Source organism: Helicoverpa armigera, chromosome 31, assembly GCF_030705265.1.
Source record: "Helicoverpa armigera isolate CAAS_96S chromosome 31, ASM3070526v1, whole genome shotgun sequence".
Lineage (NCBI taxonomy): Eukaryota > Metazoa > Arthropoda > Insecta > Lepidoptera > Noctuidae > Helicoverpa > Helicoverpa armigera.
In genome coordinates, this window is record NC_087150.1 from 5,087,498 (window position 1) to 5,105,794 (window position 18,297).

At 36.9% G+C, this 18,297-nt stretch overlaps 1 protein-coding gene across 1 annotated transcript; it reads left to right on the forward strand.

Annotated features, from left to right (window-relative positions):
* Positions 1 to 495: 495 nt before the first annotated feature.
* LOC110381331 (zinc finger and SCAN domain-containing protein 2) lies at positions 496 to 16,928 on the forward strand. The gene is made up of 13 exons (XM_064043163.1): positions 496 to 726; positions 1,401 to 1,535; positions 2,067 to 2,540; positions 2,945 to 3,097; positions 4,738 to 4,903; positions 6,769 to 6,938; positions 8,170 to 8,295; positions 9,125 to 9,243; positions 9,765 to 9,858; positions 13,918 to 14,061; positions 14,660 to 14,761; positions 15,324 to 15,419; positions 16,409 to 16,928. The coding sequence occupies exons 1-13, from the start codon at positions 619 to 621 to the stop codon at positions 16,577 to 16,579; spliced, it is 2,058 nt and encodes a 685-aa protein (XP_063899233.1). The 5' UTR covers positions 496 to 618; the 3' UTR covers positions 16,580 to 16,928.
* The last annotated feature ends 1,369 nt before the right edge of the window (positions 16,929 to 18,297 follow it).

The following is an 18,297-nucleotide window of genomic DNA, read 5'->3' on the forward strand; positions in this document are numbered from 1 at the left end:
AAATAAGGTTGAAACTGGTACAGCATTTCGGTGGGGCGCAGGACTGGGCTTTCAGCTGGATGCCACGGCATGCCACTGCACGCCAGCATTCAACGGCCTTATTATATTTTATTATACATTATTTTTTATAATGTATAGTAAAATAAATATTTAACTGATACAATCTGCACATTACCCGTGAATCTCATCATCATCATCTAGAAACTAATGAACAATATTGAATAACTATCAATTGAACAAAAATATAAATTGAGCTGACAGTCGGAATAGTAATATCGACTAAAGATTTTAGTAACATTTCAATCACTATCGTGACCTATATTATATTGTTTTATTGTGAAAAATAATCTTTCAATCAATCAATATCTTATTCAAACAAATAGCAGTTATAATAAATTAAATTATCCAGTCTCAATTCAGATTCTCGAAACAATATTTTGTGATTTTAATAAAAAAAATACTTTTCTTGACACATTACATTTGAAAAGATCAAAGATGTCAAATCAATTTCTAATTTTATCTGTGTCTTCCACTTTGTTTAGATAAAAAAAATGTTTTTATTATTTTAGTTTTCATCAATTTTTGTGATTTTATTAAGTGAAAAAAGGAGTTAAAATAATGGAGGACTTACTAGCGTGTCGTGTTTGTCTCGCTACAAGCGTAAATCTCTATGATATGTATAAATACAGACTTAAAAATCTGTTTGAACTGTTTAGCGGGATTCAAGTAAGTTTGATTTTATTTTTTTAATGTGTATAAAGGCTATATTAATTATTTTTTGGTAGTTCATTATAAGTATAAAGTTCTTTATTTAATGCCCAAGTTCCCCAAACTTATGTGAAAACTTATAGGATTTAAAAAAATATTATTATTATTTTTATTTTTTTTTAATTTTATTTTTTTAATTAACTTCTTGATTAGCACACCAATAATGCTCTGTAGCCTGGAGAAATTTTAAATTAAAATGCACTTTTTTATGCATGTGCAACAAGTAGTACCACAGGAATGGAGGACAATAAACGCCTGTAATTTATTTTAGGACGCTATAGATATTTGTCCTATTTATTTTAAACTAGACATCAGTTTCTTGTAATTTCACCCGAGTGTCAGGGTATCATCTTCCTGGACCTGGAAAAAATATAGCCTATGTTATTCGGGGATAGTGTAGCTTCTCAACAGTGAAATAATTTTTCAAATCGGTTTATTAGTATCGGAGCATGCCTCCAATAACTAGTCTTTATAATATAATAAGAATGTTACCTGTGCAATAACGGCAGATAGAAGAGTATGGAAGGAGAAAACATGCTGCGCTGACTACAAATAAAATCTAGATAAGGGCAGGAGGATGATGACGAGTCTTTATAATATTGGTTATTTTTAAACGATTTCTTTTATCACAGGTATCACCAGCAGATAATTTTCCCCAGTACCTATGCAGTTACTGCGGAGCGTTACTGCTAAAATGTGCAGCTTTCAGAGATAGATGCAAGCGAGCCAATGATCTGATGAAAAATGCCGAGCTACAGAATGAAATTGTAAGTATTTGCAGAGTAACTCATCATCTGAAGTATTCTTGAACCTATTTCTAACTATATTGGGATTGGTTTCCAGTCTTAACTGAGAACCAGTGTTTTACATGGAGCGCCTGCCTATCTGAACTCCTCAACCCAGTTTCACAGGCAACCCAATACCCCTCGGTGAAAATGGTTTTCAGACTTTCTTTCTTTTGACTACCCGTAACAAATGCCATAATTTGTGTACCTTTCGATATACTGAAGAACTCATCATGATGAGATTTCTAACACAATGTTAATCAAATAATCACTTAACGCTATGATGGACATATCCTAGTGCCTTGGGCTTAGCCACAAACTTAATTTTAAATTAAAATGTAACTAAAAATCAATGTAAATACAATAAAAACAATTACATAATGAATTGAATCATTATTTTCAGCAGTAGTTTATTTGTTTAATATGTATTTGTGTAAAAAGTCCTATGAAGATTGTTTACCTTTAGCTAAGTGCCTACTCTACTACAAATGGAGTATTATCTTTATTTCACAGCTAACAACAGACCAAATACACACAATAGCCCTACTAAACAACACAGAACTACCGTTAACCATATCAACACCAGAATTGACGAACACTCAAGAAATACAAGTCAAAATAGAACATTTAACAGCAGACATATATAAAGAAGAAATAGATTTAGATTTTAGTGATGAAGAACCTTTAGCTAATAAAGTCAGAAAAAAGAAGGACGATTCTGACATTGAAATTCTGTCTCTAGACACCAATTTCAGTACTATTGATGAACGGTCTGACTTGGGCAGTAGAATTGATGAGGATAGTCAAACGGTTGATGATCAAAGCAATGATACGCAGGAAAACGATGATCAGAATGATGAGCAAATTAATGATATGCCAAGTGTTCAGTCTGAATTTGAGGAACTGTCAGACGTTGATGAAAAGTCTGACAAAGATCAGACTGAAGCTGATAATGTGATTGAAGAGTGTACTTGTGGTGATATTGAAGTAAGTTTTTAATACCTTTTTGATTTAATTTTTGCTGTCTTTCTGTCATGCTTTATCACATGAACCGTGATAGTTAGAGAGCTGAAATTTTCACAGATGATGTATTTCTGTTGCCGCTATAACATCAAATACTTAAAACTAGAATAAAATAAATATTTTGGGGGGCTCTCATACAACCAACGTGATTTTTTGCTAATTTTTGCTCGATATCGATAACGGCAACAGATAGATGCTTGAAATATGGACTGTATTATAATTATGGAACGTTTTATAAATAAATAGTACGGAACCCTTCGTGCGCGAGTCAGAGTCGCATTTGGCCGGTTTTTTATAACTTATAATTTTGTTTTATTTTACCTTACTTATAATTTACTTTACCTTAATTTTTTTTTTATGAATTTCAGGTGAAATCCTTGACAAAAGAGGAGCAAATTAAAGAGGTACAAGATAGGAAGACTTCGCATAATTACACTCACTCGTGCTATAAATGTGAATACTGCTATAAAGGGTTCCTACAAGACACAACTTACAAGAATCATATGTTAAGACATGATAAAGTGAGTATTTGTTATTATATATATGAAGGTTAGCCTATGTTCGAGGCAAATTTTAAGTGAATCTGTTCAGCAGTTCAATTTGAAGTATTCAAAGTTATTATCACACACATGTTATAAACGCCAGAGTGTGTACATATGTATGTATGCTTGTTCCTCTGTCACGCCAAAACTACCGAATGGAGTTTGATAAAACTTTGCAGTATGATAGCTTATATATCAGAATAACATATAGATAATCTACATTTTTATCCCGGTACGGGAAGTGGTCCCTAGAGACGCAGTTGGAACCATCGGCGGATCAAGTATTAGTATAGATTACTAGCTGTTCCCGCGGTTTCACCCGCGTCTCGTACCGGGATAAAATATCCCACCCAAAACAAAAATGTGAAAGACTGCCAAGTTCGATAATATGGGAATGCTTCGCCTATAAAAGAAGTGAGATCTGAATAAGTACCAAGTTCCATACACATACCTCAGTTAAAAATAGTTACTTTTTAATGATGTTACTTGGCAAGTTTTCATACACCTTGTATAACAACCTACTAAACGCAATGAATCAAGTATTTAATTTTCTATTAAAACTTGCCAAGTAATCATCATTAAAAAGTAACTATTTTTAACTGAGGTATGTGTATGGAACTTGGTACTTATTCAGATCTCACTTCTTTTATAGGCGAAGCATTCCCATATTATCGAACTTGGCAGTCTTTCACATTTTTGTTTTGGGTGGGATTTCATTTATTTTTGTAAGGTTGTTTATTTTATTTTTTTCTTATGATGAAGTTAGTTAAAGAAATGTCTCATTTATACTATCTTTTAGATTTTTTAATATGCACTATGTTTCTTACAAAGAAATGAACTAGATTTACCAACTGACTGACATGACATGTTATCATATATTATGTTCGTGGATCAAAGTTACACATTCGTTATTTTCGAAAGTGATTCACACTTGGCCGTTTTCAGATTTTTACTTTACTTTGACTAAATACAAACCTTTGTACCATTCGAAGATATATTATATAAATATAGATAAATTTAGTTCGTTTTAGTTCCTTAGGGGTATTAATTTACACCGGGTATAAAACACCTTCATTATTTTGAAACCGACTCACACTTGGCCATTTTCAGATTTTTCCCTTTACCTTGACATAAAGACTTACCTCCATGCCAAATTTCAAGTCAATACGACCATTGGAAGTGGTCTAGGTTTTTGATGAGTGAGTCAGTGAATCAGTGAATAAGTGTATAGTAAAAATAGCGATTTTCTGACGTCAATATCTCAAGACTTACAATAGGTATATTAATGAAATTTTGTATTTTAGATAAGTGAGGGGGTCTCAACAGATACTAGAAATTTGATATGCGTAAATAAAATAGATTTTGAGTTACAGGGGGGTCGAATTTGGCCCGAAATGGTTCGTGTAATATAACCCACGGCCGGTGTGTCGCCTTTTTTGCTCGAACTTGGCGGACACACTGCCGTGTGTCTAGATAGCCTATGTTACTCGGGAATAGTGTAGCTTCCCAACAGTAAAATAATTTTTCAAATTGGTCCAATACTTTCGGAGCCTTTACAAAAAATGTTTCCTCTTAATTATTATTATTATGTTAGTATAAATAAAATACCTCTTTTCCAGTCATCCGGCTCCCTACACTGCGACGTATGCAATACGTGGTGGCGTACTCTTCGGAACTTAAAATCGCATATCACCAACGCTCACGAGCGCGTGTTCATATGCAAGATATGCACACAAACGACTAAGAGTGCACATCGCGCTAAAGAGCATATTAAGTGGCATAAAGGTATTTTTATTTATTTACTATCTTCTGCCCGCGGCTTCGCACGGGATAACAGTATTTCCCTACTATTTAATGTATGTTTTTATACATATAAACCTTCCTCTTCAATCACTCTATCTATTTTAATAAAAAACCGCATTAAAATCCGTTGCGTAACTAAGACTAACTAAGAAACGTCATTACAAATCCAATATGGCCGCCTCCCCAAGATGGCGGACGTGCTAAAATTTACCTCGTTCAAACAAACAAACTCTTCAGTTTTATAATATTAGTATAGACATGAGCAACGCTCACGAACGCGTCTTCATATGCAAGATATGCACACAAACGACTAAAAGTGCACATCGCGCTAAAGAGCATATTAAGTGGCATAAAGGTATGATTTATGTGTCATCATCATCATCTCAGGCGGCGGACGTCCACTGCTGAACATAGGCCTCCCCCTTAGATCTCCACAGATACCTGTTGGAGGCGACCTGCATCCAGCGTCCACGGCGACCTTTATAAGGTGTACATTTTTTATGTACTGAAATTCAAAAAAATATATATTTCAAATATATATGTTGTAAATTATGATAACGAAAAATGACTCCTGTGGCCAAACCATTGAATGGATTAGGTTAATTTTTTTTATAATTCGCCATAGAATATCATAAAGTATATGTGATACGATTTAATATGATTAGGTACGACACACCCGATATAAACATTCCACTTCAATCTCTTTTTCTATTAAAAAAAATCGCATCAAAATCCGTTGCGTAACTACGACTAGCTGAGAAACGTCATTACAAAATCCAATATGGCCGCCTCCCCATAATGGCGAACGTGCTAAAATTTAACGCGTTCAAACAAACAAACTCTTCAGCTTTATAATATTAGTATAGATATAACCAACGCTCACGAGCGCGTGTTCATATGCAAGATATGCACACAAACGACTAAAAGTGCACATCGCGCTAAAGAGCATATTAAGTGGCATAAAGGTATTTTTGATTTATTAATAACTGATTCCTGCTTCTCTTTACCTCTACAAACATTTTAAAACCAAAAAAAGCCAAATCAGTCCAGCCATTCTCGAGTTTTGTCAGTTTAACGAACAGCAATCCATTTTTATATATAAGACTAGCCGTTGTTCCGCGGTACCCGCGTCCCGTGGGAACTACTGCCCGTACCGGGATAAAATATAGCCTATTATACTCGTGAATGTAGCTTTCGAATGGTGAAAGAATTTTTAAAAGTAGTTTTTGAGCCTATTCATTACAACCAAACAAACAAACAAAGTTTTCCTCTTTATAATATTAGTACCTATAGATTAACTTAACACATATTATCTTCACTTGTAACTCTGTTTGTGAGAAAATTTTCGAATCTTAATTTGACCCACTTCCCGGTCTTCGATTAGGATGAAATTTTGCACACGCTCTGAGTTCTGATGACAATACATGATTAGCTAAGAAACGTCATTACAAATCCAATATGGCGGCTTCCCCAAGATGTAAAGTCAAAGTCAAAGTATTTATTTGCACATGAATACAGTAGGTTCATAAGGTGTTACAAAATTTCAGTGTGTTCGGTATTCAGTCACAATATAATGACATGCAAATTAGTTTAACACACACATAAACATGCAAGTGATAAAGGTTAGGTACCTATTTATATTTTGGACATTTATATATTGTAAAAATTCTTTTATTGAGTAAAAAGGATTATCAATTAGCCATCTACGTAGTGCCCTTTTGGCGGAAAGGCTATTTGAAATGCGACCCTATCATTTAATAATTAAATGGAGTGCCCTATGAAAAGTAGCCTATAGCTTTCCTCGATAAAAGTATAGATTTAAACTATAAAAAATCCTTTTTTTAAAGGTCACAAATTCACTTGTAAACTCTGCGGGGCGACTTTCGCGAAGTCCACCAGTCATCTGACTCACTTGAGACTACATCACCCGTCTAAGTACTGCTGCGAGGTCTGCGGCGAGAGCTTCCTGGGGGAAGTCGGACTCGCCATGCATATTAAGAAGTCGCACCGCTGTGAGGTCAGTAGCACACTCGGATGGACACTCAGTCGGACACTCATACATACACTCACTGATACATTCATATTAAGAAGTCGCACCAGTGTGAGGTCAGTAGCACACTCATAAAGACACTCGGTAACACACTCAATAATACACTCAGTAACACACTCACAAAACACTCGCAAACACTCAAAAGTACCCTCACACAAACACACTTCGTCATACACTCATAAATACACTCACTGACACCCTCATACACACATTCACACAGACACTCAGTAATATACGGTCACAGTCTCGCACAGTCGGGTTAGAATGTCAGTCATCTGACTCACTTGAGACTACATCACCCGTCTAAGTACTGCTGCGAGGTCTGCGGCGAGAGCTTCCTGGGGGAGGTCGGACTCGCTATGCATATTAAGAAGTCGCACCGGTGTGAGGTCAGTGACACACTCATAAAGACACTCAGTTATACACTCGGTCATACACTCATTGACACACTCATATTAAGATGTCGCTCCGATGTGAGGTCAGTAGCATACTCATAAAGACTCTCGGTAATACACTCACTGACACACTCATATTAAGTTGTCGCTCCGATGTGAGGTTAGTTATACACTCAGTCACACACGCGGTAACACACAATAATACACTCAGTAACACACCCATAAGACACTCACAAACACTCAAAAGTACCCTCGCACAAACACACTTAGTCGTACACTCATACATACACTCACTGACACGCTCAGACACACAGTCGGGTTAGAATGTCAGTCATCTGACTCACTTGAGACTACATCACCCGTCTAAGTACTGCTGCGAGGTCTGCGGCGAGAGCTTCCTGGGGGAAGTCGGACTCGCCATGCATATTAAGAAGTCGCACCGCTGTGAGGTCAGTAGTACACTCGTAAAGACACTCAGTCGGACACTCATACATACACTCACTGACACACACTCAGTCATACACTCATTCAGACACTCATAAACTCACTCAGTAACATATTCACAAACTCACTCTTAAACCCACTCAGACTCAGTTACACTCACAAACACACTCATAAACACTCAGTAACACACTCGGCCATACACTTAGTAACACACTCGGTCACACACTCAGTAACACACTCACTCGAACACTCAAAAGTAGACTCACAAATACTTTGTCGTACACTCATACATACACTCACTGACACCCTCAGACACACACACACACTCTAGAAACGACACTCTTGCACATTTGGGTTAGAATGTCAGTCATCTGACTCACTTGAGACTACATCACCCGTCTAAGTACTGCTGTGAAGTCTGCGGCGAGAGCTTCCTGGGGGAAGTCGGACTCGCAATGCATATTAAGAAGTCGCACCGGTGTGAGGTCAGTCGCACACTCAGTTACACACTCGGTAATACACTCACAAGGACACTCAGTAATATACTCATATTAAGATGTCGCTCCGATGTGAGGTCAGTAGTACACTCAGTCACACACGCGGTAACACACTCAATATTACACTCAGTAACACACCCATAAAACACTCAAAAGTACCCTCACACAAACACACTTAGTCGTACACTCATACATACACTCACTGACACCCTCAGACACACACACACTCTAGAAACGACACTCTTGCACAGTCGAGTTAGAATGTCAGTCATCTGACTCACTTGAGACTACATCACCCGTCTAAGTACTGCTGCGAGGTCTGCGGCGAGAGCTTCCTGGGGGAAGTCGGACACGCCATGCATATTAAGAAGTCGCACCGCTGTGAGGTCAGTAGTACACTCGTAAAGACACTCAGTCGGACACTCATACATACACTCACTGACACACTCATATTAAGATGTCGCTCCGATGTGAGGTCAGTAGTACACTCAGTCAGACACTTGGTAACACACTCACAAACACTCAAAAGTACCCACCCCTACACAAACACACTTAGTCGTACACTCATAAATACACTCATTGACACCCTCAGACACACACACTCACACATACACTTAGTCAGAAGTGAGTAAGTCTGACAACCAGTCTAACCAAGGCGTATCGGGTTGCCCGGGTAACTGGGTTTAGGAGTTCAGATAGGGCAGTCACTCCTTGTGGCACACTGGTACTCAGCTGCATGCGGTTAGACTGGAAGCCGACCCCTACATAGTTGGGAAAAGGTTAGGCAAATAATTAAATACCGGTTTTTCTTTTTCAGAATGCTAACCCAGAGACAGAGTTTAAATGCGAGAAATGTTCAATATATTTCAAGACTATGGAAGCTCTGAAAATGCATAAAAGTGCTTATAAAGATGGCGTGTGTGATGGTAGTCAGAAGTGAGTTAAAATACTTATATTAATATTATAAACTAGCTTCCGCCCGCGGCTTCGCCTACGTAGTGTTCGGTTATATCGCGTTTCCAAGAGAATTCTTCAAAAGTCCGGGATTTTTGTTATTTCAAATGTCTATTTTGACCGGACTACTAGGTGTTATGTGACTTAGGTACGTAGAGAACAACATACTAGCTAATGCTCGTCCCGTGGTTTCACCTGCGACCCGAGAAAACGAATTCTCGTACCTTAATAAAAAGTAGCCTATGTTATCTATGCTAAATATTATAAAATTGAAGAGTTTGATTGCTTGAACTACTGGCACAGATCACCTTAATAGTTACTTAGGTACGTTGTCTACTAGTCTGATTTGAAAAATTCTTCTAGTGCTAAGTAGCTCATTTATCAATGAATCATGTAGGCATTTTCCCTAATGCGCGAAGTACCAAAAAAACCTCTAATATTACCATTAATTATTTAACCAACTAACTCCAAAAATAACACATTTCTAACCATATTTCTTACAGTTCCTGTTTCCAATGCGGTGAGAACGTACCGACGCAGGACGCGTTGAAAGATCACCTGAAGACTCATGAGCCGGGCGGCGTCAAGTGTGACGAGGTGAGATATCCCTATATTCTATCTATCTGTGGGTTCGGTTACTAGAGATAGGAGTGTCACATTACTCGTATGGGGCCTATGTTAAATTCCTATCTCTATACATAATGATTTATATTAAGTACAGACTGCTTCAATTTGAAATCTACTGTATTGGCTATGTGCGCGACGGTGGCGACGCGTAGCGTTTACAACATTTGCGGAAGCTGTCAAATAATAACCATGTAAACATTATAATTTTATTTGCGAATATAAATAAAACCAAAGATTAAAATAGTGTTGTTGACATTATTTAAGTGCAATTTATTCAATAGTTTTACTGTAAAGTGAATATAATGATAAAAACCGGGTTTGAAACATCCGCATTTGTTCTCAATTTCTGCCGTGTTGTGCGCTGCGGTCGTTATTGTCCGCCGCTACTCGCTTTGCACATAGCCAATACTCAATATGCAATTTGTCTTGGTATACTCATATGACTTTTTGTTTGGAAAATGCTTTTATATTTCAAAGTTAATATACAATTTGTTTCAGATTATATATATACAGGCCCGCCGCTAGCTGTTTGTTCGCCCGCGTGCAAAACCGATTATGCCGCCCTACGACTACATATTATACTGGGTTTTGTCAAAAAACATATAAGGGGGGGGGCGGTCCAGGGGGTCCGGACCCACCCGCACATTCATATCCATTTTACTTGTCCAACAGAAAAAAATATCTACATTGAAATGCTCAAGTCTTAGAGTAACCTAAGAAGTCCTGGGTTAGCCCATAAGCAGACTAAGCAATTGCTTAGGGCATCAATGCAGTGCAATCATTACCCAAGTGGCCGCTATGTATTGAAAGATTGTGATTAATGGGTAGGTACCTACATAATGTATATCAAAGTGCTTAGAACAGATTATGGGTAACTTAAACTTACGAACTTAAATTATCTACAGCAATGTTTAATTTCAGTAAAATATGTTATTAATGGTTTTTGGTGGGTTTTCCGTTGAAAAAATCAACGCATGAGACATATTTCATATGTAAGGAAGCGCGAGCGAAGCGAGCGCGAAATTTATTTAGTCTAAGGACACAAAACAAATAAAAACCACTGTAAATTAACAAAGCAAAGTCAAAAAGTAAGATATGCACAGAAATGAAGTGCAAATGTACATGAAGTCGCGAGCGAAGCGAGCGCGATTTTTTCCTTAGAGTTTTCATGAAGTAAACATACCATAAAAAGCCAAAGTGAACTTTTTGTTCACTATAAGCTATAACGGACTTGCGCGAAAAATGATTTTTCGGAATTGAAGGCCTCAACAATTAAACAAAGATAAATTGCGATCAGTGCCGGTTTTAACTCAACCATCGGTTGCTGGTTGGTGAATGCAAAAACACTGGAATGTGTCTTCTGATTGCGCGAGCGAAGCGAGCGCGAAATTTTTTGTAATATTTTAGAACTCAAAACAAAAATTACTTAAAATTTTGCCCAAACGTACATCACTCTTTGTTGATGATGGCGCCTATGTATTAAAATTTTGGGACTTAAAGTATTACCGTAAATAAGAAAGTTCATATGGAAACTAGAAGTTACTTTCTTATTAATAAAAGAACTTCAAAACGATGCTCCCTTTTTGCTAGGGTAGACTAAAAAAATCTTGAAAAATAAAAACAACTGTAAAGTGAAGCAAGCCCGAAAATTTTTGAGTTTTGGATCACTAAAAGTCCTAAACATATTTAGTAAAAAGCGACTGTGAAGTGAAGAAGCCGCGAGCGAAGGGAGCGCGAATTTTTTTGAGTATTGGGACATTAAAAGTAGCTATATGTGATAAAAATTGAAGCGTAAAGTAAGGGAACCGCGAGCGAAGCGAAAATTTTGAGTTTTGGGACATAAAAGTAGTGTTTCTTCGAGAATTTCTCAAATTTAACGCCGAATTAAACACAAATTCGCCTTGGGCGCCCCTGAGCCCGCGGTGCCTAGGTTATTCGCACACGCTGCACCATAGGTTAAGATGGCCCTGATGCTATCCATTCATTTGGATACAGTTCTTGTAAGTTGCAATCATTGATGAAATTTAAAACAAAAATAGGAGTAACATTCTGATCAAGGATAGGTTGGGGGCGCCTGCGGCGCCCCTTATATCCGGCGCCCTGAGCCGTCGCCCGACCGCGCCCTACCCTAAAACCGCTACTGACTGCGATATCTGACATGGAGGCGCGAGCGCAGCTAGCGCGAATTTATTTGGGGATGCAAAGGATGAACCCGTCAAAATTGATAGGGGACGACCAAAGCGAGGGCGGTTTTTCTGAAATTTTATTGCTAATCTACTCATCTATTTTTAGTAAAAATATTTTTATTACGTAATTATGGTTTAATTTTGCCGCCCCCTAAATAGTGCCGCCCAGGGCATTTGCCCCCCCTGCTCTCTCCTCCCACGCTACGCCTGATCCTATTGATCCTTGTTGATCTTAAATCGTTTGTAACAATTTTTAATTTTGAAAATGATCAACAGATGTAACTGAAATCGGCAGTGTAAGTAATATCCCACCCAAAACAAAAATGTGAAAGACTGCCAAGTTCGATGAAATGGGAATACTTCGCCTATAAAAGAAGTGAGATCTGAATAAGTACCAAGTTCCATACACATACCTCAGTTAAAAATAGTTACTTTTTAATGATGTTACTTGGCAAGTTTTCACACACTTTGTTATAAACCTACTAAACGCAATGAATCAAGTATTTAATTTTCTATTAAAACTTGCCAAGTAACATCATTAAAAAGTAACTATTTTTAACTGAGGTATGTGTATGGAACTTGGTACTTATTCAGATCTCACTTCTTTTATAGGCGAAGTATTCCCATTTCATCGAACTTGGCAGTCTTTCACATTTTTGTTTTGGGTGGGATTTCATTTATTTTTGTAAGGTTGTTTATTTTATTGTTTTCTTATTATTAAGTTTTGAATATGCACAATGCTTCTTACAAAGAAATAAACTAGATTAACTAAATGGCCTAGATTTACCAACTGACTGACATGACATGTTATCATATATTATGTTCGTGGATCAAAGTTACACATTCGTTATTTTCGAAAGTGACTCACACTTGGCCGTTTTCAGATTTTTACTTTACTTTGACTAAATACAAACTTTTGTAATGAATTTCAGATCGGTACGACCATTCGAAGATATATTATATAAATATAGATAAATTTAGTTCGTTTTAGTTCCTTAGGGGTATAAATACCTTCATTATTTTGAAACCGAATCACACTTGGCCATTTTCAGATTTTTTCCTTTACCTTGACATAAAGACCTACCTCCATGCCAAATTTCAAGTCAATACGACCATTGGAAGTGGTCTAGGTTTTTGATGAGTGAGTCAGTCAGTCAGTCAGTGAGTGTATAGTAAAAATAGCGATTTTCTGACGACAATATCTCAAGACCTACAATAGGTATATTAATGAAATTTTGTATTTTAGATAAGTGAGAGGGTCTCAACAGATACTAGAAATTTGATATGCGTAAATAAAATAGATTTTGAGTTATAGGGGGGTCGAATTTGGCCCGAAATGGTTCGTGTAATATAACCCACGGCCGGTGTGTCGCTTTTTTTGCTCGAACTTGGCGGACACACTGCCGTGTGTCTAGATTCTTAGCGCTATTGCTGTGTTCGGAAATATTGAAATCAAATAATTGGTAAAAAGATATTGTTTTTTTTTTTAATATAACGTGATAAGTCGCTCGATTTGCCGCCCCCTAGGACGTGCCGCCCGCGTGCGGTGCACGCGCTGCACGCCCGCTTACGGCGGGCCTGTATATATAATATCATTGGTTTCTATTTCTAACTAGTCAATATACAGGTTTCGTTTTTTTCAGCAATCAATACACAGGATGCTTCTATTTATAATAAGTCAATATAGAAGGTGCTTCTATTTATAACGAATTATACAGGCTGATTTTTATTTCTAACCAGTCAATATACAGCATTTTTTTTTTTCAACTTCACATTATTTTCACATATTTCTTCTTCTATTTAAAATTTTTCAAACACTAACCACATCATATTCTCTCCACAGTGCGACAGAATATTCGCCCACGACCGTTCATTCGCAATTCACTATCAACGCGTACATTTAGGAATTAAGAACAAACAACGCAAGCCAAAGGACAAGAGAAAGAGAACAGCCTGTGTATGCGAGTTCTGTGGGAAGAAATGTGATGTAAGTATGTAATATAGCTCTAGAGTCTTAAGAGTGCTACTTCCCGCATGTGGATAGAAAGTACCCTCTTTTTTCTAACGACGTCAAAAATCATCAAATGCCCCCTCCCGCTGTGGGTTACGCGCGGTGAGGGAGTGTCAGACTCTTACTGACTACACCGTCGTGTTCCGTCGTAGGCCGCGTATGTACCAGCGCCGCGGTAATGAGCGCGAACAATCCCGCAGCCCCGGCCGGCCTTGGCCCTGCTGGGCCCCTCTGATAGAAAGTAGTTAAATTAATAAAATATGTAGGTAACTAATATTTGCACCCTGAACTTAAAGGCAGAATAAGAGAACCATTGTCAACAATTTACCAACCTTCTGTACCTTATTTGAGCAAATAAATGATTTTGATTTTTTGATTTTGAGCCTTGATGCTATTTTGGTATATAGTCTGGTTTTTCATCTCCTGAGCCTTTTCCCGACTATGTTGGGGTCGGTCTTCCAGTCTAACCGGATGCAGCTGAGTACCAGTGTTTTACAATTTAATTTAATTCTACATATTTAATTTTTTATATTTAATTTAATTCTATATATTTTATAAGATTTATTTATTACAGTGTATAGCGACGCTCATAAGCCATCAACGCACACACACAGGAGAGAAACCCTTCCAATGTATTGAATGCCCCAAGCGGTTCAGCCAGATACAGAGATTACGGGTAATTTTATAATTTTAATAATACTTATATATTTTTAGCAAGGTTTTGTTTGAATATTTAGAGTATTTTGGATTTTAACTGACTTCAAAAAACATGGTTCTCATTTAGACTTGTATGTATTTATGTTTGTGCGCGATTATCTCGCGTTTGGGTAAATATTTTGATGCGATTTTGATGTGAATATTTTTGAAGTCGTTTTCATTTTATTTCTAAAAGGTTTTTTATCAAGAAAGTTCTAAAACCTATTGAAAAATGTTTTTCGTGTCAATTCGACTGTAAAATACTAATTTAATATTTTTCAGTAACTGTCACTGAAAAATACTAACTTTTTACTAAAAAACTTTTTTGTTTTTTTTTTTTAGTTTTTATAAAAAAAAACTTTTTACTGAATTTGTTGTATCTTCCATGTATGTTGTAAGGATTTCCATTAAGGTACCTCCCTTTCCATGTAAAAATAATTATTCATTCAAATGAATAGTTTTGTACAGATTTGTACTATCACTTCATTACTTTACTATTATTAGAAAGTTTTTAGTACACATACATATGTATTTTCCTATAGATTCACGTCCGCACCCACACTGGTGAGAGACCGTTCAAATGTACCGTGTGTCCGAAGGCGTTCAAACATAAGGCGGCTTTAAACAGGCACGACCGGGTGAGTAAACATGCCTAGTAAAAATCACTAATATAATAAAAAAAAACACGCTTTTAAAAATTACAAAATAATTCGGACTTTTAGTTTGATGAAATGCATGGAGCGTTTACGTCTAAAAACTTTCTTTTGTTTTTTGAACTATTCTTTATATTTTATACTTTATTCGTATTAATCAGTAAACCCTTTTTGGGGACCCAGTCCGCCATTTTGCGGTGGCCGCCATATTGGATTTGTAATGACGATTCTTAGCTAGTCATGTATGTCGTCAGAAGTCCGAGCGTGTCCAAAATTTCACTCTAATCGAAGATCGGGAAGTGGGTAAAATTATGATTGCAAGATTTTCTTACATTCTTCTTACGCGGTGTCCTGCGTGAGCGACGAACGCGACGCGACGCGACGCTGCGAACGCGACGAACGCGATCAACTCAAAGGAATTCCCTACATGCGGCCTATGTGACAGTCTGCGGCGAGACGCGACGTAACGCGTACTTGTTTTGAGGGCGACCAGACGCGACACCGCGAACTATTCAGAAGCGTTGATTGTTGTGGGACAAAAAAAAACATAAATATTAAAGAAATCGTTTATTAGTACAAACAAGTTGGAAGATTGTTGCTGTCTGTACTTTAAATATGAACTTTCAAGCAAAATTGTAACACAACTTCTCCATGATTTGAGAAGTAATGACCAAAATCACGTAGGACACTTGTCGCGTATAGCATCGCGTCGCATTACGTCGCGTCGTGTTGCGTCGCGTCGCGTCGCGTTCGTCGCTCACGTAGGACACCGCGTTACAAGTGAAGCTAAGTTATAAGTGTGTTAATCTTAAATATAAACATGAATGTTGTTCGTTAGTCTGACTAAAACTAGAGAATGGCTGGAGCGATTTGGCTATATTTTTAATTTTCTTATGGAAAACTGGTTACATAAAACATTTATTTAAAACTCGATTTTTGGCCTATTTTACTAAAATATACATATCTCTTCACAGGTACACTCCGGCGAGAAACCCTACCAATGCGCCCGCTGCGGTAAGAACTTCTCCCAGTCTAACTCTATGAAGCTTCACGTCAGAACAGTGCATCTGAAGCTGCCGGCTCCCTATCGAGCTAGGCGGGACACGACCATCGACTGCCTGCTCGAAACTACGCTTTTAAACTAAATATTAAATGTCAAGGTCAAGGTCAAAGTCAAATTCAAGGTCAAGGTCAAATTATTAAGGCAAATGTCACAGTCAAGGTCAAATTCAAGGTCAATGTCGAAGTCATCAAAGTCAAACCACAAACTACTAGGAACAAACTCCCTAAGTTTGTGGCCACTGCGTTAAGAACTTCTCTCAGTCTAACTCTATGAAGCTGCACGTCAGAACAGTGCATCTGAAGCTGCCGGCTCCCTATCGCGCTAGGCGGGACGCGAGCATCGACTGCCTGCTCGAAACTACGCTTTTAAACTAAAGATAAAATGTCAAGGTCAATGTCACAGTTAAAGTCAAGGTCAAATTCAAGGTCAAAGTCATATCAAAGTCAAAGACACAAAGTTAAAGTCAAGGTCAAAGTCAATGTCATGTCAAAAAAATACCGACTTTGACTTCGATTGAGTCGTAAACTGGAAAAAAAATGTATTGAATGATTTTTAGGGTTCCATACTCAAAGAGAAAAATAGTAATAATTATATAAATATGGCACAACAAAACTACACTAATGATTGAATAATTTTAGGGTTCCGTATCAAAAATGTTATGTAAAACAGGACGTGATTTTTTGACCATACGGAATCTTTTGTGCTAGTCCGACTCGCACTTAACCGGTTATTATTGTACACGGAAATACCTTTCTATTGATATACCATATTGTCAATTCTTTGTTTGTATAAAATTCTTTATATCATAACAAAAATACCAGAAGGTAAATATTTAATAATATTATAATTATACAAATAAATATACAGTGGGCTGACTCAATAATCTTTTATCGAGGAATCACACCTGAAGTCTATTTTACCGGTCACTGATAAAGTCTCTGATAGGCTATCAGGAACTTATCTGACAGATAAACTGTAAAGTCAAAGTATGTTATTTCATTTAGGCCTTTACAAGCACTTATTAACGTCAAAAATATAAATAAGTTTGATTCTAGTTATCAATTCCAAAAGTAGCTTCCTATGGAGAAGAACGGGCAAGAAACTCCATGGTTTATAAGAATATCTGGCAGATATAACTTACTGAGTTAACTATGGGATAACTTACTGACTCTTTATCGGAAACTAGTGAACGAGCGAGATTAAATCAAAAACTCTTGTTTGTAAAATAAGTAGTTACGTTGACTAGTCAATTTCACTACTTTTATTGATCTTTAAATCAATCAAAAATCGTTTATTAAAACTTGGCTGCAAAATGGCACTTTTTGAACGTCAAAAATGTACAAAAGACAGCCCCCAAAACGCCCGCCCTTCACCACTTCCCATGTGTTATTGCTGGGAAGAAGAAGTGGCGCAACAAACTCCCCAGCAACACATGTCTGTCTGTAGGTTAGAAGAACCTTTCAACAATGTTTTACATACATACATATATAGTTATATAGTTTCCTCAGAAAGCCTATTTATGAATGTTGTCACCTTCTATGTTATTTAATGCATTTTTAGCGCAATTACCTACATTATTGTTTTATACTGTTGTATAATATTGTACCAATATTACAATTTAGAGAATTTACTAGAAAAAATCTGTTAATTTTATGATATACCTATAAATAAATAGCCTAATTCAATCGCTAAAAAAATTACTTCAAATAATAACTCATAGCCAAAAAATAGTTGAATTGAATGTATCGATGTTACAAAAATATAATTAATCATAATACCACTGTTACTTAATATTGTTCT